At 41.5% G+C, this 23,335-nt stretch overlaps 3 protein-coding genes across 4 annotated transcripts in view; 1 reads left to right on the top strand and 2 right to left on the bottom strand.

Annotated features, from left to right (window-relative positions):
- Positions 1-60: 60 nt before the first annotated feature.
- On the bottom strand, positions 61-4,066 carry slc19a3b (solute carrier family 19 member 3b). Of its 2 annotated transcripts, none has more exons than XM_061046298.1 (8): positions 3,757-4,066; positions 3,406-3,585; positions 3,032-3,197; positions 2,497-2,827; positions 2,194-2,345; positions 1,050-1,242; positions 523-664; positions 61-287 (listed from the first exon to the last, which is right to left on the bottom strand). In XM_061046298.1, the coding sequence occupies exons 1-8, from the start codon at positions 3,904-3,906 to the stop codon at positions 135-137; spliced, it is 1,467 nt and encodes a 488-aa protein (XP_060902281.1). In that variant the 5' UTR covers positions 3,907-4,066; the 3' UTR covers positions 61-134. The 2 variants fall into 2 exon arrangements, with proteins under 2 accessions (XP_060902281.1, XP_060902282.1); XM_061046299.1 differs by having other exon boundaries at positions 2,512-2,827; positions 3,757-4,064.
- A 425-nt stretch (positions 4,067-4,491) lies between these two features.
- daw1 (dynein assembly factor with WDR repeat domains 1) lies at positions 4,492-11,825 on the top strand. Its single transcript, XM_061046301.1, has 13 exons — positions 4,492-4,790; positions 5,001-5,073; positions 5,654-5,795; positions 6,506-6,564; positions 6,671-6,793; positions 6,894-6,993; positions 7,230-7,337; positions 7,753-7,859; positions 8,001-8,103; positions 8,587-8,701; positions 8,821-8,897; positions 11,217-11,379; positions 11,573-11,825. The coding sequence occupies exons 1-13, from the start codon at positions 4,751-4,753 to the stop codon at positions 11,605-11,607; spliced, it is 1,245 nt and encodes a 414-aa protein (XP_060902284.1). The 5' UTR covers positions 4,492-4,750; the 3' UTR covers positions 11,608-11,825.
- A 1,844-nt stretch (positions 11,826-13,669) lies between these two features.
- sphkap (SPHK1 interactor, AKAP domain containing) overlaps positions 13,670-23,335 on the bottom strand; it is a 30,363-nt gene continuing 20,697 nt past the window's right edge. Inside the window, exons 7-12 of the mRNA XM_061046290.1 lie at positions 19,932-23,331; positions 17,533-17,694; positions 16,460-16,543; positions 15,052-15,101; positions 14,405-14,589; positions 13,670-14,136 (exon numbers count right to left, since the gene is read on the bottom strand). Of these exons, the coding sequence (XP_060902273.1) occupies positions 13,984-14,136; positions 14,405-14,589; positions 15,052-15,101; positions 16,460-16,543; positions 17,533-17,694; positions 19,932-23,331 (4,034 nt within the window). The 3' untranslated portion in view covers positions 13,670-13,983. The remainder of the gene's footprint in view (positions 14,137-14,404; positions 14,590-15,051; positions 15,102-16,459; positions 16,544-17,532; positions 17,695-19,931; positions 23,332-23,335) is intronic.

The following is a 23,335-nucleotide window of genomic DNA, read 5'->3' on the forward strand; positions in this document are numbered from 1 at the left end:
TAATTGTAGAGATAAAATAGAAGTAGGGTCAGCTTCACACCACCTGATAGAGAACATTAATGTTGATGTAGGATTATTTTATTCTCCATAGACAAAAGGAACCATCAGCTGTTCATTTAGTTAGTTGACTTTGTTCAGAGACGTTCAGCAGAGATCACCTCCACATTGGACTCTAGCTCCTTGGTTTCAGAGAGGTCAGGACCGCATCGACTTACACAGGCCGTGTAGGTCCCTCGAATCAGAAAGAGGACCGAGATAGCAGCATAGTAACTGCCGTAGATGATGAACTGCAGAGAAAGCCATTAGTCATACTCTGCAATGAAATCTCAATCATGCTGGAGCTCAATCTTCACCAGACAAGTCTGTGGATAGCCACCAGGGGTCACCCTGTCCTCATGTTTCAGTGGAGGTTATCAGACGGAAAGCAGATTCAGAGGGAGCTCAAAAAGCTGTACCTCAAACACCTTTGTTCTGTTGTTAAAATGATACTGAAACACTCAGATAGTACTGTGAACCACATACCTGTGTCACAATATCGAGTCCCAGTGCAGCTTCATCCACAAATATGCCTGTAATGATGGTTTGCAGCGACAGGGCTACAAAGGTGTTGATCCCGAATGTCAAAGCGTAGCACTCCATGGAGAGGTTGGAGGCAATCTGAAATCTAAAAGCAGAATTTACTTAAACATTCAGTGAGATCTATGCTCGACACTTATAAGCAATTCAAAAGAAGCTTATCAGGATAAAATATCAATCAACTACGATAATTTACTATCGATGGGGTAGTAAATTATTTGGTTTTCTTTTCATGCAAAACGTTCCTACAGTAGGTTCTTTATTGTGTACTTTCTCTTTTTGAATTTGTATCACTGCAACTATTAACTTAGAGTTTTGTATGTTTGTAACATGACAGCAACATTACAATAAAAAAAAAAAAACATTTGTGATCTGCTGTCCCTCCATCAACAGAGATGACTTACAAAAAAAAGAAGAAGCAATAACCGTGCAGAATCTCATTTTGGATGGATGTTGATGTAAAGGGGACTTACGTTGTGATGGTAATGAGAAGCATGTAGCAGGACTTGAATATGACATAACCACCATAGGATGCCCAGATGCTGCTGGTGAGGGCCATCAGAAACACAGCACACGTCCCTATGGCTGAGAACAATCCCAACGCCAGCTCTCCCCACACAGCCCATGGTACTTTGATGTGTCCCACGGAGAAGGCAGCTGCAGCCCCTGCCCATGGAAGACAAAGATAGGATAACCCCTCCATTATGCACTTTTGTTGTTATTCACTCAATGCAGCCAAGAACAACATGTTTTTCCCCCTGACTGATGATATAAGGGTTTGAGCTGTAGCCTTATGCACACAGATGTCTTTCCTGGCCTCACCGCCACCTGCCTTTTATGTTGACGAACAACTTCCGCCTGACTCTTGGAATCAACCATCAGCAATAATCACAGAATCCATTACCTCCTAACTCTATCTCCTTAATTGAAGTAATTACTCTTCTTCTCCACATGCCGAGCCAGTTTGAGTGTAAGCCAGCGGGCACTGGTTCTGTTACTCCTTACAAAATCCATACACATTTTCCATCTAATCAAGCATCCCATAAAAGCAAGCAGAGCATATTTTCTTTCTTTATTGTGAGCTTTATAAATGTGTCATCAGACTTCTGCCAGCCCGTTTAATTTGAAACTACTGATACTGAATCATAATGTAATGAAAATTATGGATTATATACACTTTTGGTCACTTCAGTGAGGTAACAGTACCCAAAAAACAACTTTCCCTATTTCATTGGAGGTTCTTCTGTGTACATTATCTCCTGTATTAATTTACTTTTATAGGATAATGCCTGGGCTGCACAGTGGCGCAGTAGTTAGCGCTGTATCCTCACAGCAAGGAGGTTCCTGGTTTGAATCCTTATGGACAGGGCCTCTCTGTATAGAGTTTGCATGTTCTCCCTGTGCATGCATGGGTTGTACTCCGGCTTCCTCCCACAGTCCGAAGACATGTTGTTAGGTTAAAATTCATCACCTATTCTTTTCTTTTCTTACATCTTAAAATATGGGTTGTACATATATTTTTGGCTTTTACCTTTATTTTATTCATTCTCTCGCTCTGTAGGGTTTTCTATATTACAGACTCAGATACACACTCACACACCCAACAACTTGTCTTACCCACAAGAGAGCAAACCGCCTCCACGCCCCCGTTGTACACTGATGATGTAGTAGAGGGTTCTATATGGTTCCACATAAGCTGGATGTAGTTGAAAATCTGCACGTAACCTGATGTGGCCAGAGCCCACCACAGGGACCAGTAGATTAAGTGCCTGTATGAAAGTCATTATTTAAACATTATAAACATGAATACAACTCAATAGATTAAAAAAAAAAAAAAAATACTATAGAAAACACCATTTTGAAACGTCATCTATTTTTTTAATTTGCTGCAGTAAAATAAATGAAGCTGTGGTACACAACAGAAAAAGACAATGCCTGGAAGAATAAGACTCCCTGAAGCTCTGCCAAAGTAGATGGCCTGCAGTGGCCACATTTTCCCTGCTACACCAGCCAGCGCTGCCATTATGCTCCATCTTCTCTTTCCCCAAGCCAACTTCATCCACATCCGTCACTGGTTCCTCAGGCCTGTAGGCTCCCAGCTGCCCCTCCCGCTGGGACTGCGAGCCCTCAGCTGCATCCTTTTTCCCTTTGAAGAACAGGCTCCTCTGCGGCATGGGCAACCAGAAGGAGACGAGAAAAGCCACGCTTACAATCCCCAGAGTGATGGCATTGATGTAGAAGTAGTCCACTTCTATGGATTACAGTTTGTGCTTCATCAGCGTAAATTCAGTACTTTCAAAATGTTTTCTTTTTTTTTGTGGTCAATTTTGTTATGTATGCAGGCCAAGCAATAAATATTTTCTGGTTATATCTTGGTTTTGACGACATAACAAGGCAAAATACTGAGGCAATCTTTTTAATCCATTTAGATTTAATCATAGGAGGGAAACCTTACCTGCTAGGGATATGAGCATTTGTCCCAGGCTGGCCCCGATTGTATATCCAGCCAGCATGGCACTGCGCAGGTATCCAGTGGCTCTTTGGTAATTTTCAACTGGAATCACACTGTAAATATAGGAAAAGTAGGCCACTTCTGTGGAAGTCACTACAGCATAGTTGACCTGTTGATGGGATAGAAAAGTTTTTAAAGAATCGTAAAATGCACCTTGTTCCAGTTACACAAAACATAATGCAATCTATGTTTTAAGAGTTCTCTTTGCTCCAAGAATACTTACAGTAATATTGCTCATACCTACCAGTGTTATATTTATTAGAGGAAAATTATTAGTGAAATGTTTTTTTAAAAAATCATTAATTGTCTTTGATGACCTGAAGGAAGATCATAGCAGGCAGACCCGGGGCAAAGCAGAGCAGGACGTAGTTGGTGACTAGAAAGAACCCTTGAACCATAATGAGGGGCTTATGCCTCAGGAAGTCAGTCAGGAGGAAGACGGGGAAAAGGAAGGCAAGGTAGGAGTACGTCCAGATAGGGAACAGGTAGTTTGTGACCTGTAGAAACAAAAAACACCAGAGAACACATGCCGACCACTGTTTTAGTGTAGTACATTGTTGGTGTAAGTTTAGTGCAAGGTAAAAACAGACAAAGGGATGTACACATGCTTTAGAATATCTGTTCACATCAGTTTTACATTACAGGGTGTGTGTGTCCGCCATCCTTACCACTTCTCCAGAGATGTTCTTGTTTGGTCCAATCAGGTATGGTGTAAGGAAGGGCTCGGCTACTCTGCAGTTGGCAAAAAACCCATATAGTGACAGGACTGCAGTGGGATAAGCCCAGCTGGAGGACTTAAACTTTGCCAAAAATCCCATGTTTTTTCTCTTCTTCAGAATTTCACATAGAGCCTCTTTGGTTTCAATTTCCAGGTGATCTACCTAAACGACTTGGACTTAGTTGAAAGTCTAACTCTCTTGCCTATATTTCTGAAGCACCAATAGGAGTGTTAGGCATTCATCAGTAGCTAGAAAATACACACTTTATCTTTATGATCTACACATGCCCTAGTCACAGTTTATGAGCCATAGACTTTGAGCGGTTAGGAAATAAAAGGATTGCTGAGAGGATCAAACAACACTTTCTTCAGATTTTGCTATCGGTAGGCCTTCAAGATTTGAACAAGTCTAGATAAAATCAATCAAAACAGATGACAGGTTAACACAGAGAAATACAACTTGTAGGCTAATTGCATAGGATAATCATATAATTATATATTTATAGGAAGACACAGCAAATTCAGCCTGGGAATTTATGACTTGCCCAGTGTAGCATTAAGGAAATGATATCAAAGGTAGGGTTATTTGGAAGTGATTAAATAATTATCTAACTGTTTGAAAAAGTTACTAAATATCTACAAAAAAGGTACAGATGGAACAGTAAAGTCCAAAAATAGTTTTTAAAAATTCACCATTTGCATCTGGGACACGAGTTTAAATGGAGTTTGTACCATAGACTGGTTTGTACTGACCTTAGAAGTTTATGGGAAAGTGATGTAAAATAAAAACTATATTGGGCAATGGTGCTCGGCCATTGACTTGTTTGGGTTTTATGCTCATAATACGCATGCGTACTAAGTGCACGCGGTGACATCTGTCGTCACGGCAACGGTTTGTTGATAAGTGAGGTTAAGTGGTCTGAGTAGATACAACAGATTACAAAATGAAACTCAAGCGGTTCTATCTAAGATATTATCCACCAGGTAATACAACTTCAATGTTTGACTCCTTTGTCACGTTATTTTGTATTAACTGAATTTTCCAAACAGCAGCTTTGCCCGAACATTCCTGCTGCACTGTTTTAGTTTCAAACCACGAATTAAGTTGACTTAGCCTGCCTGGTATTTAACTGTTGAGCTCATTCCGGGCGTAAGTTGACTGGACTTGTTTTTATTCGTGTCTCTAACCTTCAGGTATAATCTTGGAGTATGAGAAGAGGGGATATTTGCGGTCGAAATCTATCGACCTTTTTGATTTGACTCCAGAGTAAGTGCGTTTTATCCTGTACGGTTCATGACGTGAGCTAACAGCGTGGCTGGCTGATAACTGTGTAATATCATGTTTAACCTCTGGGTGATGATGCTTTTCATCTACCACATTACCTTCTTTTAAGCTTGTACAGTGAGTGAGGGACTACTCAGCCTCTATTTACCATTTGACATGTAGCCTAGATGTAAGATGTTTTTGCATAGAACTTTAAGTTTATTTTTATGTTGAAACATCAGTCGTATTTATATATTATTTTATTGATGCTTTACATTTTAATAAAATAACAAAGTTGTTTATGATTTTGTCAAACACACCAAAGTGATCTTGTTGACAATAAAGTCAATTTACTGACTTACGCTCAAAGCAAATTTCAGGTTTAAAACCTGAGTGGATTTATAGCTTATTCTTCTGTAGTCTATATAACACATCTGTCATTTATATGCACATAAATGTGAAAATTAAAGAGTAAATTTACTATAAGATTTACTACAAATAAAAAAGTTGTTTTATTTTGCATGTAATTTTGTCATTTCCTCAGATTGAATATTTATAAAATAGCATTTTTTCCATCACATAGAACAAATCCAGATGAGTTGGTGGAGGAAATCAGGCAGTCAGAGCCTCTTGTTACAGAGTCCCGGGCTGATCAGGTCAAACAGCTGATCCTTCGACTGCAGCAGAAACAAGGCCAGAAGAACCACAGGTTCTGTTTCTTCAAGGTCAGACACTGAACTCATAACTACATTAGTAGTTGCATTCACACATCGGCACTGTGACATGACTTCTACATTTAACAAAATGAACAAATACAAACATTCTTTTGTTTTCTATTCCAGTGCTTGCTTTGTAGTGGAATGTTGTAAAATCAGTTGCATTGTTTGTTAAGAAAGCTGTTGTGTTGTGTCTTTCTGAATTCATCAGACTAAACAAAACAAGAAAAACAACTTTGCTTTCTGAATGAAGTTTTTAAAACCCGATTATAACAGCAGTCAAAGAGTAGCATAACTCTTGCTCTTTGTGAAAGTAAATTATGTCTGTAGAAAGTCAGAAGGTTGAGTGGTGAAAGTAGCCAATGCTACAAAGAGGCACTAGAGAGCAGTATTGACTAGGTTACTTAGAATTAAAACAACATGCATACAGTTTAATAGCATGTTAAGTTAATGATATACTTCACTAACAAAGTGTGTTAATAATTATACAAGACATACAGGGTGAGAGATCAGCTAATCTGGTTTGAGAATTTGTCTGTTTTCTACTGTTGTCTAAAACTTGTCAGAGACTCTGTTGTTTTGCACAAGGAGAGAAAATATTTCCACCACTAGCAGGCTAGGAAATATACTGTTATTAAAATTAATATCTATAGATAAATAAAGTCAGTGACTACACTTTAGTTGAGGTTGTATTTTCATGTCTTCCTTATCTTTTGCAGGAGCTTAAGGCACACGTCCTTCCACTGACGAATGTTGCCTTTGATAAATCGGGCTCCAGGTGGGTGAAGAAAGACACAAAAGTTTGGCCATATTGATTTCAGGAAAAGTTATGTATTTATGCTTGTTGTGTTGTTCTTTACTGGTCTCTTTCTGACTCTCTACAGGTTTATAACTGGGAGCTATGACAGGACGTGTCGAGTTTGGGACACAGCCTCAGGCACAGAGCTGCACACGCTAGAGGGTCATAAAAATGTGGTGTATGCCATTGCATTCAACAACCCCTATGGGTAATTAGTGGGTTCAGCAAATCTTCAATTGCATTTGAGATGGTTGCTCTATTTGACGAGTAGATTGACATTTTATTTGCTGTACCATATCCAAATTTAGGGACAAGATTGCTACCGGCTCTTTTGACAAGACGTGCAAACTGTGGTGCGCTGAGACGGGCATATGTTTCCATACCTTCCGCGGACACATGGCTGAAATAGTATGTTTGACAACCTTTCTTCAGTAGTAGTAATGTAGTTACTGTTGTCAACTGTTGCATTGTATGGCTACTGTATATTTCTTCACATATATTCCTCTCTAGGATGAAGTGCCTTCAGTTGAGCCCAGTGCCAAATGAGCACTTTAATTAATTTGTTAACAGTGTTTCCTTATTGTTATTTGTGGCTTTATTGCAGAATCAAGCTTTAATGAGTGTAAAACTTTTGTATTGTGTAGGTGTGCCTGGCGTTCAGCCCCCAGAGTACCCTGGTGGCCACAGGCAGCATGGATTGTACTGCCAAGCTGTGGGATGTCGAGACTGGAGAGGAGGTGGCCGCTCTATGTGTGAGTTATTTTATCTTCACTTACTTTATTTTCAAAAGTTCTCTTAGTCCTGATTTATTCATCAGAACTCACATCCAGTCATTAAAATGCTTTGATTGACTTTTTTATTCAATTCCTAAATAAGTAGTTCCCTAAATGAGGTCTTTTGGGACAACCTATCCACCCCAATATCTGATGAGAGGTTTAACTGTAACTGTTTTATAAGGCACTGATTTCCCATTCTGAGTGGTGCGCTCTCTTTGATGTGCAGACTGAAAGTACGTCCGTGGTGTGATGAGTTGATTTGCTGGCTGAGTTTTTGACGTGTGGTTTCATCCATACAGGATCATAGAGAGAGAAGAAAAGACAGAGAGAGGGGGGAGGGGGAGAGAAATGAGAAAGAGAAGTATAATTCTATCTTTTTGATTTCATCCAGGGTCACACTGCAGAGGTCATCTCTCTCTGTTTTAACACAGTTGGAAATCAAATTGTCACTGGCTCCTTTGACCATACTGTGTCTATATGGGATGTTGCTTCCGGAAGGTAAAAAACACATTATTGTAATTGGAATGTCTCCATTAATATGTTTCATCTTTTATAATTTACACTTAATACAACGCATCCATTGATTTTGTGGTCAAAAGTGCAGAACTGAGTAATTTCCTTCTTTTGTTTTTTTCTCAGACGTGTCCACACTCTGATTGGTCACAGGGGGGAAATCAGCAATGTTCAATTCAACTGGGATTGCACCCTCATAGTCACAGGCTCCATGGACAAAACCTGCAAGGTGAACCATATTAGCTGAAAGACTTTACATTTTAAATTGTGTGTGGGTGAGTTTGAAATGCATTTTTTTGCGCAACATCTCTTTTTAGACATCAGTTTTTTACCACCCATTGTTTTTTTCTTTCATTCAGCCTTTTAAACCATTGCGGTGGCGGTTGTCATTCACATTCATCCTCCTCCATCTCCTAACTCTCCATCACTCTCTACCTCCTGTCTCTTAGGACTCCATCATTTCAAGTAGAAAAATGAATTCCTAATTCCTTAAGCATGCCAAGATGAGTCATCTCAGGAATTAACCACCTCACTGCATTCTTCCGGGGGAGATTTATAACGCTATGATGATCATCTACAGGAAAGCCTATCTCATGGGACTGATTATGTGTTAGTTTACATGTATGTCTGTTTTCTGCTTCCTTTTCCCCTGCCTGTGTTTCCATATAATACAATCAGTGACTGTTTTTTTGTTATGTGCATGTGTTGGCAGTTGTGGGAGGCAGTCAGTGGGAAGTGTGTCACCACTCTCGTTGAACACAAAGAAGAAGTGCTAGATGTGTGTTTTGATTTAAGTGGCCAGCTCATTGCTACTGCCTCTGCCGATGGTGAGACTTATTACTATTATTGCTCATTTTCAGTAGATCAATAAAGTACATTTCGTACTTGTAAATGCTCGTTTCAAAAGTGCACTGCTTACAACCCTGCCTGTCCCTGTCTTTAACAGGTACAGCGCGAGTGTTCAGTGCAGCCACACATCAGTGTCTCGTCAGCCTAGTGGGCCATGACGGAGAGATATCCAAGGTAGGGAAATTGACTCAATATTGGTATTTTGCCATGTTCTGCAAAATGTAATGTACATGCATCACCGCTTGTCACTCTGGAGAGTGATGATGCTTGTTGTAATCCATATAGAACACTCTGCTGGTGAAGAAGAACTGCTAGAGAAATTTAAAGGAAATGCTGTTTGACTGGTGAAGAAATCTAGTAATAAAATTAGCCTATACCGATAGTCACTTGATACATTAAAATTGGTTGATATTATTGGCTGGATGATTAATCAGTCAGGTTCTACTCCATAAACTACTTTATTTAAAAGACATAAATGGAAAGGAAAAGAAAAGGTCAACGCCTTTACTTCCAGCCATCTTCTATATTAACATGCAGAGCAAAAATAAATTCTATTTTATTCATTTATATTACTAAACAAGGTAGTGGATGCAGCATTTCTCCTTTCCAGTTCCCGGAAGTAGGTTATTGCCGTTACTACTGTACTCCTGTTCACAAGAGATAACCTGGTTTCTGCAGAGGACAGATTAGATGCTTCAGGCGGACCAACGACTGCGTTAATGCTTCTGTTGATCTGACTAATTATATCTCAATGTTCAAGAGTACTAAAGGTTTCACCAACATGCCATTCAGTGAAATCAAGCTTCCTATATCTTTTTACCCAATGTCACATTATCTGGCATTGGGTAAGTCAAGAAAGCTAATACTTTGGTATAAATGTGTGTTTTTGATTCATCCTGCATTAACATTTTACATTAATGGGATTCATCTGACCCATTTACCATGTCCCAGGTTTCTTCATGAATGTGTGTTTAATGACCCAGAGGGTTCATTTGTAGCAGGGACAGAACCTCTGCTCTCTGAGACTAGACCGTCTAATAGTAATAAAAAGAGACTACATGGAGAATCATTCCAGAGGATTGTGTTAATCTCTTACTAAAATTACAGAAATTACAGCTCTTTCTCTCCCTTTATGCTGCTAAACAAGGACAGAGCTTTTTGTCATGGGTATCTCTGCTCTGTATGCTAATAAAATTCTGGCATGGGTCATGACAAAAGGTTATTTTTGATCCACAAAATGTAACCTTAAAGGAAGACTGTACACATTAATATAGAATAAATCAAGTATATCCTCTTCAAATGTCTCTCTGAGTCATGACTGTCTACAATGAGTGACAAGCCGGAGCCTGCCAGCTGTACTGTTGTCGGAGCTGTTTTTACATCATGTTTACATGGACTGGGCGGCCTTGGGTATAAAAGCTGTTTCAGAATAAGTGTGTGAGTTAACTAGAGTGTGCTAACATTAGCCTGCTAACACAACAATGCAGACCAAGGCAATTGCAGCTCGAGCAAAAGACAATTTTGTCAGCCGCTTGTGCTTAATTATGGTGTATTCTAATTCATTTCTCCTTTTTGTGAACGCGCGTGGAAAAGGGTTGGAGGTGTGCCGCGGGAGGAGAGCGGAGGATTCAGAATAGCGGAGGTGTCCCAAACAGCATTTTGTTTTGGTTTAATGCTGGTGCTCAAGGGCGACATCTACTGGATCAAAAAGTCGCACATTCTTCCTTAAATGTCAAATCGAGCATCTAACCCACTTAATATAAAGATAATCTTTGCAGTCTTTTTAACTTGTTTTTGACCTTTCAGATTTTTTAAACACGATTTTACAAACAAAATTGCAAAGATAAAAAAAAACCTTGTTGCATACAATGTCGACCTAGAAGACACTGAACTGACTTAAAATACAATAAAACACATCTCTAACCACACATTATTGCACAATTCATCCATCAATTTTCTTTACTTTAACAAAAAGCTCAATCAAAACAACTTTTTGTTCTATTTTTGCTTCCAATGTCGTTTTGTTCATCAGCTTCTCCTCTTTTCAGTTTCCATTTCCTGTCAAGGCTCCCTCCTCAGTGCTACATTTAGAGTTTTAATAGAAGCATTCTTAACTCTCATGGCCATTTAGAGCCAACTTCTTTTAATCATCTCTTCCTCGACTTCACTCTGTGGACACAAAACCATTCAGGGAACAATAAACCAGGGATCTAACACAATCAGCTTCAGCCATGATTTTCTTAATACTCTTCAGGAAAAGCTTCAGGTGCCTTTATCCTCCTTAGGCATTAAGTTGAATGACCGCTGTGAAATAACGCTGCTGATGTGGTTAACTCACCGTTTTCTCCTCTACCAACGTCATTTCAACCACAACTGGCATAATCTCTTATACAGCACTCTCTCTTACTCACTCCATCGCTCCAGGTGCGCGCACACACACACATCTCTGAATTAGACCGACTCTCCTGACTCTGCCTCTCTCTCTCTTGCTAGATCTGTTTCAGCCCACAGGGCAGCAGGGTCCTGACTGCCAGCTCAGACAAGACAGCTCGTCTGTGGGATGTTCAGTCTGGGAGCTCCCTACAAGTCCTTGACGGCCACACCGATGAGATCTTCTCCTGTGTCTTCAACTATGAGGGTGATACTATCATTACAGGTATACACTGCCCCTCCCAACTCACTGCACACACACATACACAGACAACCATGCACTGTTCAGATGTAGCCTTCAGCAGTGATTAAGTTGGTCCTCTCTGGCCGTCATGAATCTTAATTGCACATTTCACATGAAAAGCGTGCAGCTGTGTCCTTCTGTGCAGCCACCTGTTCTTGTTTGTGCTCTCCTGCAGGAAGTAAGGATAACACATGCCGGATCTGGTACTGATCCTTCCCTCGACCATTTAAAGGGAACCTGCCTCTAAATGCCTCGACACAGAGAGCAATTTGTGTTTCCGCGTGTGTGACCTGCTGTATATCTGTTCGACTTGTGGATGACTGATTGAAAAACCCTCCGCCTCATTGAGCTGCAAGTCTGGTAAACGTCATCTGTAAAAGGTTAGAGGGTTGTTCCCAATCCTTGTGGATAAATTACATTTTACAGTATGTCTCTCTCATGTATCTCATGTGCCTGGATCTGTATGGAGCTGCACTAGTTCCATGGATTACCAACTTTCTACTGGGTAATACCTGTAAACCTAGCTTTTAAAAAATATATATTATTAGCATGATAACTTTGCTCATAAATGTGATCTTAAGTACAGGTCATTATTCAAGTACTCTTGTTTCAGTTCTCTTAATTCTTTGTGGCAAAGCTTGGAGCTTTAACCAGAAGGCAGTTGGTTTAGCTTTGCATAAAGACTGAAAGCAGTCGGACAAAGCAAATCTACCGTCGTTGAGCTCAAAGTTCAGCACCTCTAAAATCCTCCATCCACATTATCACAGGACATAACGACACGTAAGATCTGAACTTTTCTCCTGTTTGGATGGAAATATCTTGGATTGGATTTCTTAAACTAAGTCGGACCATTACAGCTAATTCTCCCTGACTCTAGTTTCATGCATGAATAAACAAAGTATCTTTCGAATCCTATTTAGAAGTTTTCAAACTTCTCATTGAACACCTTGCTGTACAGAAAGTCTAGTTCTCTAAAGCTCCGTAAATTAAGGCCTGAATATATACTTGCTAAAAGGTTCTTAATTCAGCACTGAATTTAATCTAGCCTTTGCTAGACTCTTAACTGTAAACATCTGGATGTTGTTTCTGTTAGCAAAACATGCTGCAGCATAATCCCATGTTTTATATTAATTTCTTAACAATCTGTAGACATACACCTACTGTATGATCTATCTTCCTGAGCCATTTTTCTGCTTTAAACATAACCTGATTTTTGGTTTCCTCCTTTTTCTGATATTTTCTTCTGAAGCAACACAACCATGATTATTACTACTACCACAAAGCTAAAGATGATTCAGTAACATAATGGCATGCATTGATTGTGATGAATGTCATATTATACAGACCAAACGCTTGTCATTCTCTCTGGGAAGAAAGTAGGCGATACAGTTGAATACAGATGTGTACACATGTGCCGCTAAGCAGTGTTGCCTTTCTGCTGTGTGTTATGAATGATGACTGCTTGTATTTCACATCACAGAAATTTATTGATGTCAAAAGATAAATACATTCAGTTCTACTGTGACAGAGTTTTATACAGTTGAATTGTGTGCTTTTTTCCTCAATGCTGATGTAACACTAGAATACCACTAAGTAGAGAAATAAACAGACCAAATTCACATACAAATCTGACAGAACAAAACGTACTCTGTATTCCTGACACAGTCGAAACTAAAGAGAGCAGTCCACTACTCCAAGGTGCAGCAGTTCCAAAATCTTCAGTATATACAGGACATCTATCCAAATAATCCGTTCTCCAGTAACATTAACAAGATAACACACTTAGTTAGAACCCAATCCCATGTCACAACAGAGGTGAGATTTTGACCAATGAATACAAGGATGTGGACATGTTGCTTACTCTAAGCACATGTGCACTTCTATGTGGCTATCATAAGAAAGTGACAGAGCTTTCCTGGGCTTCCATATCTTCACTAGGCCTCTTTCACAAGATGGTTTTTGATACAAAAGGTTCAAGCACGTTGAGCTATTTTGAGAATTTCACCTGATTTTCCTATCCTCTATTGGTACTTTGTGTCATGTGTGTTCATTAGGAATAAATAAATAAATACTCACATAATTTGGTGGTGTGAATCTGTAAATATATATAAATATTTGTATATAATCTGAAGCAGTTAAAACCTGCTGACTATAAACTCTTGAAGGCTAGTTTATTCCTACCAGGAATGTCCAACCAGAACACCTACAGTTTGCTGTGTGTGTGTGTGTGTGTGTGTGTGTGTGTGTGTGTGTGTGTGTGTGTGTGTGTGTGTGTGTGTGTGTGTGTGTGTGTGTGTGTGTCTGTCTGTGTGTGTGTCTGTGTGTGTGTTTGTGTCTCTAGAGAGATGAGTCTAGAAACATAAAACATACTTTTCTTAAAGGGAGACTTGTCCATTTGTGGTGGTGAACAGAGAAAAAATATAGACACAACTTCTACAGACAGATCCTGCTGTTCGTGTCTGGCTTCTAGCGAGCTGTTGGAGACTCTTGATGTGATGAGACGGGACAGGGATGACAGTAAGTAGTGTGAGTGAATGAGTGAGCATGTTTTTTGTTTGCAGTGTTATGCAGAAACTAGTCCACCCACTACAGGGTCTCCAAAAGCCAATCGAACAGGCTGGACAGGGACTGGCCCTCCTCCTCCTCTTTCTTGTGTAGCTCACAGAACTGAACCACAGCGCCAAACAAGTCTGCAATCCGCCACGCCTTCTGCGACATCAGATGGACCACCCTCTGGAACTGAAGGAGACACACAGAACAATAAATGCATGATCATTTTCCTCAACACTTTTCTAAGTGATGGAATTTAAAGAGTATAAATGTAACATTTTTATTATGTACAGGCAACATAATACAGCTTACAAGTGTATTATAAAATAACAGTAACAGAGGATTTATTTTTCGGACAAAGCATCGCTAAAATTCTTTACGGTTATCATAATCAAAGAAAACTGTACAATCTGTATCTAGAGAGACGTGAGTTCCACTACTTTAATGCCATGCCCACCTTTGCAACTCTCTTTTCTCTGGACTTTCTGAAGCAGAGCGCCGGTAGGCCCAGCTCTGAGGCAGCAATCCACTGCAGAGCCACTCTTAGCTCAGAGTGTACACTCTCAGACTCGAGGTCACAGTTTACCACCAGCAGCACCCTGCGGTTCCCACTGCTGCCTGCTGTCCTTGCTGAACTGCTCTCTGGAGAAAAAAAAAATCAAAGGTGATGGAACATTTTGTAGTAGTAGAGCATCCCTACAGTACACACCTTAAAGGGTAACGGTGTTATCCTCACTTAGTAAAAACTACAACACCCCGCAGGCAATTCATTCTTTTATATACAAGCAAAACCTTTCCGTGGTATGATGGAGTATGTTCAGCTTCATTAAATATAAATGTCTCTGTTGCACTTTGAATCGTTGATGGACTTTTAAGTCATAAAACAAATATGAACTTTGTGTTGGGACTCTTCTGGAACTATGGGCCCAATTTAATTATTGATGACCATATGTATTACAGAGGAAATGTGTCTCCATTCAAGCACATCCATTTGAGGGATTCATCCTACACACCCAGAAACTTCAGGTCATCCAGGAGCCTTTGTGACACGAGGTACATGTTTATAATTAAGAGGATGACTTGACAACGCCTTTCTACACTTACCAATGGCGTTCTCTGTAGTTCCTGCCAGATAGCCTTTCTCTGTCTCATCGCTGTGAGGAAAAGAAAAAACATTTTTGAATAAAGGTGACAAACACTATCACTTAAAGGAACAGTTCCACATTTTGAGATGCACTAAAGCCACATTTCCACCGAGCGGTCTGGTTTTGTTCAGTACAGTTTGGTACGGCAACCCTGATCCTGTTTGTGTTTCCACAGCCAACCATACCCAACCATACCCTTGCTTGGTAGACAGGGTGTAGGCGGGATGGCAATAGCCCCTTCAGGTACGTATTAGTGTGACTTCACAGCAGTGCGAAGAAGTGTAGCCTGCCAATAAATTCAATGAAAAAGAAAAACTTGCCACAGTTAAAGGCTTTATATGCTATATTTTTCACACTTAAATGTAATAGAAATCAAGTATATCCTCTGAAAATAACTCTGTGAGTAATGACTGTCTACAATTGGTGTAACACCCGAGTCCCACTGTCTGTGATATTTTCCGAGTCATATTTTCAGTTTGTTTATAGTGCCGGGACGGCAGCTGACTCATCCCCTCGCGAATAAAAGTTGTTTAATTGAGGGACTAGAGAAAAGAAGAATAATATACTCGCTGCTTAACTGCGTTTCTAGATCACGGTCATTTCGGGTAAATTTACATGCAGTGTGAAGATACGAGCATAATAAAGATCGCTAGTATTAGCATGCTAACACAACAATACACCGCAAGTTGTTTTGGTTTCATGCTGGTGCTCAAGGGCGACATCTGCTGGATCAAAAAATCGCATATAAAGCCTTTAACACAGGGCAACAATGGAGGACGTCTAACAATTTGTGTTCTTTCTACTTGGCATGTTGCTGTTTATCCCAAGAGGTGCTACACGCTGACATTAGGCGCAAAAAAACGCCTTAAATCCATGGGATATTTAAACATGGCATGTTTTGTGCTTGTCCCTTTATTACCACTGTTGCATGGGAAGTGAAGATTCTTTCCACCAATCAACAGACTTAGAGTCGTATCAGTACACTTGAGACCCCAACAGAAGGGCAGCAAAACCGGTACGGATCGGTTATTTTAGTACCATTCCCAACTTTTGAGGGTGGAAACGCAAATAAATGTGTACCATACTGAACCGAACTGAACAAGACCACTTGGTGGAAACGACGCTTTACTTTCTTAGCAAACTGAAAATGATTTTCAGAGCTATAATGACAGCACATTTTCTAAAATTAGCTATAATCTCTCATCATGATTGTTAGTCCAGCAGCCTCTCGCAGTCAAGTCACTTCATTGCTGCACTCTAGTTAAGAAAAAGCAATGTTCTGCAGCCTTTTTTTGTATAGAAAATTGCTGTTGAGTGACACAATAATGAGAAAAATTTCAGCCAAGCCCTGCGACTGTGACAGGTACCTGATTACTGTGCTCTGAGTGGGGACGTCAGAGAAGGCATCCAGGTCGGCCAAGCCTAGGCTGGATGCGCTGCTGGTTCCATTCCTGTTAACCAACAAAAGACAGGAGACAGCGTCACCCACATGTTGTCTCAAGACGCTCGACATGATCACTGATGTGTGAAGGGAACAATAACCAGGTGCAGCGATGCAGGTCATGTTGTTCATTAGCTGGTGATTAACATAGAAATAGCAGCTGCAGCAGAATCAGCGGCTCAAGGTGGGAGAGCTGAGGATTTTTGTCCAGCAGCAAGCCTGTCTGAGTATGAAGATGAGCAGAATTAGAGGTAGTTTAGGCAGGGGGTGGACAGGCAGGGCTGGCAGCCATACCCATGTGTCACAATAACAGGGGAATGAGGTGAGGTTAAAGTAAGCAGGTAGATGGAAAGGTTGCAAAGAGCAGCAAGTGTTGTGTTGGGATGCAGACAACTACCCCTGCAATATATTAAAACAAGTGTCATACATCATTACCTTCCAGCTTCCAATATAACCTCTAATCAGTACATTTAGAAATAAACCCATTTTAATATTCAGTTTACAATCTGTACTGTGGTGTTATAGAATTTGCTCTATTATATTGGTATGTTCTGGTAATTACTTTTTAAGGCAAAGTCAAAACAAGACCCTTTCTGCTGTTAGCCTATTTCAACTAGAAAGCACAGAGTAATTACTGAAGGTGGGCTGGTCAATTTAAAACAGTTGGAGTAGTTGGCTGGAGGTAAACTGATGAAGCGATGGATGGAATAGCTAAAGTTTCAACCTAGAAGCTTTTATACAATTAAAGGAGGCAGGTAGTTGTGTGTTGTGTGGTGCAGGCATGGTGTGGTCCTGTATGCAAGCTATGGAGAGGCCTTTGTGGACAGAGCACTCTGCCATTAACCACCTTAGCAGGTGTGGATACTGTAGCTGTGGGGGGGGGGGGGATTGGCATTGGCACTGGAGAGCACAAGTGTCAGCAGCAATGGGCCAATGAGAGTGGGGTGAGGGTGGGAGTAGCAGCGTTTGCAGCAGCATTAAGGAGCAATGGTTACTGACCCCTCGCTCAGGTGGATAAAACTACTGGTCTCCTCATGTGGGTCATCTTCTGGGGTTATATGGGACCAGCTCCCCATGCTCTCTTCACTGCTAGCACTCATAGAACGCTTGTCCCTCTTCACTACTGCAGCCATCACCACAGCGGGCTTGTCCCTTTCACTGCTGGGGAGAGCAAACCGCAAGAATGGTGGGAATGACCATTGACTAGTTCTTCACAATGTCTGCAGCTATATGTAGGCCATTTTTCGCAGCTATGTAGGCCACTTGTTCAATCATGTTCCTCTGCACTTGGTGGCATCCGCTAGGCACAAGTTCAAACGTAGCCTAGTCTGAACATCATTTGTAATTTAGGAAAGAGTTTATGTACTACTAAAAATGTAGGTGTTGCACCAGCTGAGATATTTCAAATTAAATCATAAATTACAACTTCAAACTTAAACCCAGCTTGTAGTTGGTGTAAAGTCCTCTGTGGTGTATTGTTTTGAAAGGTGGAATAACTTGGAGGGACGATGAGGAGTAGATGGTTTTACCGACTGTTTGGCGTCAGCAGTGCCTTCTCTGCAATACATTACCTCCCTTAGAAATCACTGGCTGTAGATTAAGCTGATTAGAGCATGTTCATTTCAATATCTTTACTGCAAGCAAACTGCATTCCTAAAGGGAAATGGATCCAACCAGTGATTTCTTTTAGGAAATTAATCAAATGAGGTCTTAATCAGATGATTGAGGCCTGCCATCCTTGACAAGTCCAGAGGGAAATCATGTTTTATTGACTAGGCCTGTGATTGAGTTCCACTCTTACACAAGGGGCTCAAAGAAGGTTAAAGGAAGCGTGTCTAGTGACTCTCTTGTGGTTTTGGAGCTTTTCAGCTGTTTTACTCTGATTCTCTTTTGAACAAGTCTTATTTTGAGGACCTAAATTTCTTCAAAACACTTTTTGAGAACGAGATGCATCTGTTTCCCACATTCAGATATTACATTTTCACTTCGTTCTTCTTACCTCCCTTTCAAATGAATCTTTCCACTTGTGAATTTTCAGCTGGCTCATCTATATCCACATTGAGTCGCACTATGAACTGCTCCTGTCTTCATTACCCTTAAAATATCTGCTAAAAGGTCTTCTGGGAGTCTACTCATGGTTGTTTCCCCTTAAAGGCCACACATATTTCTTTGAGTCTTTACAATGTAGTAGATCCTACTAAGCCCTTGTTTTACTAAAATGTCAATCTTTGTTGAATAAGACATGTCATTCCTGGGACAAACCCTCTACCTCCAGTTGTGTCTGACAGACATCAAGTTGAACTCTTCTCCATGGTGCTGCTACTGTCATCTCTATCCTCTAAATTGAGTTTTCCTTTTAATAATTCAGATAAAGGTTAAGACCATGTTCTCTGTTGAAGTCTCTCTATTCATATCTACCGCATAGAAATGCAGAACCAGAAGGCAGGTAAAACGATTTTAGGTTTCAGAAGCATTATTATTTGTTTCTCTTAGTTGTCTCTCTCAACTCGAACTTCATGATTACTTCTTAAGTCGTTATAGTTGGATTGTAAATAATGGAAACGCATGAAAAGGAAGTAGTTTAATACTAAGCTTGCTATATGAACAATCTCAAAAACTAGGCCGTCAAATCCAGAGGCCTTACAGTTGTCAGACATAATGGGTCCCAACAATGGCCCTATGAAAAAAAAAATGTTGCTGAAATAATATTGATTTGACCATCAACTGATCTTTTACACTTCTATATGTAAGCTGCATATTGTGCTGCTAAAGCCTCGTTTGAGCCATGCCATCCAGGCAGGCTGTGTGGCTGCTCTAATCTGTTAACAAATAGGCTTCCGAAATGGAAGCAAGAAGTTCCAAATGGCAAAAAACCTCTCCAGGCAATAATTTTCCCAGCTGTAAGACCTATCAAGTCTATAAACAATGAGAAGGACTACATGCATAATGACACTCATATCTTAGTTGTGTCAGTGTTATATGAAATATAACTTTCCTGTGGTTTTTGTGTGTAAGCCACTTGTCAGTGCAGCTTGCACTAATTGAGGTGAGTTGAATCGTCTCAACAGATAAAATATGGAGCCAACTAAAGATTTCTGCATACAAGGTACTTTTTTGCTATTAGCAAAAACATAGCCAAACATTAAAAAATAAATGCTAAAATAGAGCCAACTGTGAGCCAACACTCTTTGATCAAACATTAAAAATAAATTTGTATATTGCCATTTGTGGGTCATGCGTGTCAAAAAATTTAAATATTTTCCTTTAATAAATGGAATTTTTCACTGTAACTCTTTTATACAGTATGATAAACCTGTGGCTGGGATCTAAAAAAACATATGCATAAAAGAGGGATCTAACCATCACATACAGTAGAAAGGCCTTAATCAGTGTAATACCTGCTGCTGTTGGCTTTAGCTCTCTCTCGCTTGATAGCTGACGTGTCTTCGGCTGTATCCTGCAGCCCCCCTCCTGTCCTTTCAGAGTTTACAAGAGCATCCTCATCCCTCTGATCTCCCTCAATGTGGATCAATGGCACATCTCTGGGACCCCTCAGGCGTGGTGCACCGCTGTCACTGGTGGTGGACCCTATTCCAGCACCAGTTTTCTCCTGGCTTGTCCTACTCCACCCACAACCCAGATGGGATTGTTTGAACCCTCTTCTTCTCTCACCAACAGGCATATGTGGCTGTGGAAGTGACCCACATGTTCCCCCAGCTACATCTTGCAGTCCCCCCAGAGCAGACTTACCAATATCTACAATGTCTGCAGCAAGGCGATTGGCAAACTGCTGCACGTGGGGCTGGCAGTCGCCTGCTGCCTCCATGTCAATACTGTCCTCTGGATCAACAATGATCTTGTTCTTTCTCATCAACGACTCAATAGAGCTTGACCAGGTTTCATGAATCAGCATGTCAGTAATCTGGTCAGACTTGCCCCTTTGATAGAGGCAGGAGTCTGACTTACAAAGTCCAGTGGCCGACACCGAATTGGTGGGGAAGATATTCAGTGTGTCTCCATGCACATTGCGGGCAAATCCATCAAACGAATTGGCTTTAATGGGTGAGTTGACAGTTAGTCTTGAGTCTGAGGAACGCCGGTCTGGTACAGAGGACTGTCTTATACAAAATGGTGTTCTAGCAGAAGGGGGGAACAGGCTGTTGCTCCATTCTTTTGTCTTTGCAATCCCATACTCCCTGTTTTCCTTGTCCATGTCCCGAAGCATAAACCTATAGAATTCCTCTGTGATGCTCTCTGTGCTGGACTGTTTGGAAAGACAGGATGAGGTGCGGACATTAAGATGACCATTTTTCTTTGATGCAGCCTGTTGCACGGCTGCAGACAGAATAGTGCTTGCATTTTTCCCTGCATAATAGTCCAGCAGCAGGTCAAAGCCCCTGCCCTCGTTCTCCATCTGGTTAACCATGAAACGTGAGAACTCATCTGTGATACTCTCACAGCTGGACTGCTTAGAGATTGAGCTACCACGGCTCAAGTTCTGACCTAACCGATTGCCGAGGCCAAGAGTGTTGGATGTGCCGGAGGGGTCTGCATCTTCTTCTGGAATGCTCTCGTAACTAGATGCCTTCCCTCTACTCCACCTCTCACACTGCAACCTGCTGCGTGGTTGGCCTGTTTTGGAGGTATCTACCACATTTAGCTCAGGGCAATTCATGATCCTGGCAGTGACTTCTGAGGCAAAGAGTGCAAATGGATCCTGTAGTTCCTCTGGATTTACTGATTCATCCACCACCCTGTTCACCAGCCGCTCCATCAGCTCAGGTTGCTCCTCAGTTTTCCTCTTGATCTCGCTGAGACGAGGTGCCCTATGTTTCTTAGAGGAAGCATTGCCACTTGGACCTTCTTTTCTTCTGAGCACCGAACGGCAAGCAGGTAACAAGTAGGCTTCTGGCCCTTCAGCAGATGCCCCTTTTAGAGCACAGAACCAGGGTTGTTTACCTGTCGAGTTCTCCAGGCAGATTGCTGCTAATTCTGTAGCCATAGACACCACAGTAGCAGCCAAATCATCGGCATAGCATGTAATAGGTGTCCTGGACTCTGAGTCCATTCTAAAATAGAGCAGGGAACTGCAAGAGTTGAGGGAGGATTGGGGTGTGAGTGAGGCCCGTCTGCTGTCACTGCTTGTTCCAAGTCTTCCTCTCTTCTCTGTGCTATGAGATGGGATTTCACTCCAAGTTTCCCTATTTGCACCACTGCTCTGTTGGATCTGATTGTGGTCAGAGAAGTCCCTGCTAGGCAAAGAGGTGGATTTATACATACTTTGTCTGCATGTTGACTGATGCTGTTGATCTTTTCTGTTTGTTGTGGAGGAAGATGCCATGAAATCATCTTCCTCAAGCATACATTTCTCCTCACGCCCCAGAACCATGCTCAGCTTATCAGTGTCGTGAAGAACGCTGCTGTTGCTGTCTCTATTGGGGGACTGGCTACGGCCAACTAGGTACTGTAATTGACTTAAGGGGTCTTTGCTCTCTTTGCTGATAGCATGCTCCCTAGCACAAGTACTACCCTCTTGTGCCTCAAATGACCCCTGGTCACATTTAGAGATGTGACTGATTTTCTTCTGTGTCAGACAAAGGATATCGAAAAGCAAACTGTTTACACTGTCCTGCAGGAAAACTTGGAGTTTTGGTGCATCTTTTCCAGTCCCCTCGAGTTCTTTTTTCTTTTTTGCTTTCTCTAAAGCATGCTTGAAAAGGCTGTCTGCCACCTCGTTTATTAGGTCATCTACCTCCCTTTCATCCATGTAGGACTTTTTTGGACAAGTAATTCCATCTACTATCTTGTTATGGGTGGCCTCCAGCAGTTGGGCTACACTCCTGTAACCTTGCGACTGAGTCAGCACCTCAGCTGCTTCCCTGTGTAAGACTTCAGCAATATTTGCACGAAACACTTCAACGCTGGTTCCTTCTGCCACACTGCAGTGCAACGTGATGGCCGTAGAGGCTTCTGCAGCAGACATCAGACCACTGGATGCTGTATAGACTTCAACAGAATCCGCATCAGAATCACAGAGCCCCCCTGACTCTTCTGTCAACTCCACTGCTGCTACTGCACCAGCTACCTGAGCCATGCCACACATTGCTGAGGAGAAGGAGTAGTCGGCTCTCTCGTCTGGTTCCTGCACCTCCTCATCTACGTCCTCCTCTATGTCTTCCTCTGAAGCTGCTTCCATGGTTAGCTTTTCAGTGAGCTGTGGGGTAGTTATGGTGCCAATGACACTGGCAGCACAAGCCAAAGCCACCTCCACATATTTTGATGGGTGCACTCCATTGTGGTTAGAAATATGGGCCTGTGTCCCATTCTCTGGAACCTCTCTGGCTTTGGCAGTGATACCCTGATCGTGCACATGCGACAACTGGTTCTCTTGCCATTCCACAGCCCCGTCAGAACTATCTGGGCTTTGAACTATAACAATCTTGGGGAGTTCAAAAGAGCAGGTGCGCTGTTGGGAAGGTTGTTTGGTCTTAGAGAGACTTGTGGTGTTGGAAGGGTGGTTGGAGAGGGACACACTGACAGCAGCCTCAGAGACAAAGGAGGCTTCCTCTTGAGAGAGGCGTATGAAGGCATCTTGTAAAACAGACTCAGCCAGATTGCTGGCATAGTGACCAGCTGATTCCTTAGTATAAAGGCTTGCTTGCTGATGCCCTTCTCTTTTCAACTCTGCATTGTCCCTGTTCTGATGATTGGCCAGCTGTCCCCTCTGACATGCAAGTCTGACGCAGTGCTTCTGTGCAGCCTCTAGCAAGCTCTCAGCCAGGTCAACACTTTCTGGTTCTGT

This window comes from Labrus mixtus, chromosome 9, assembly GCF_963584025.1.
Source record: "Labrus mixtus chromosome 9, fLabMix1.1, whole genome shotgun sequence".
Taxonomy (NCBI): Eukaryota; Metazoa; Chordata; class Actinopteri; order Labriformes; family Labridae; genus Labrus; species Labrus mixtus.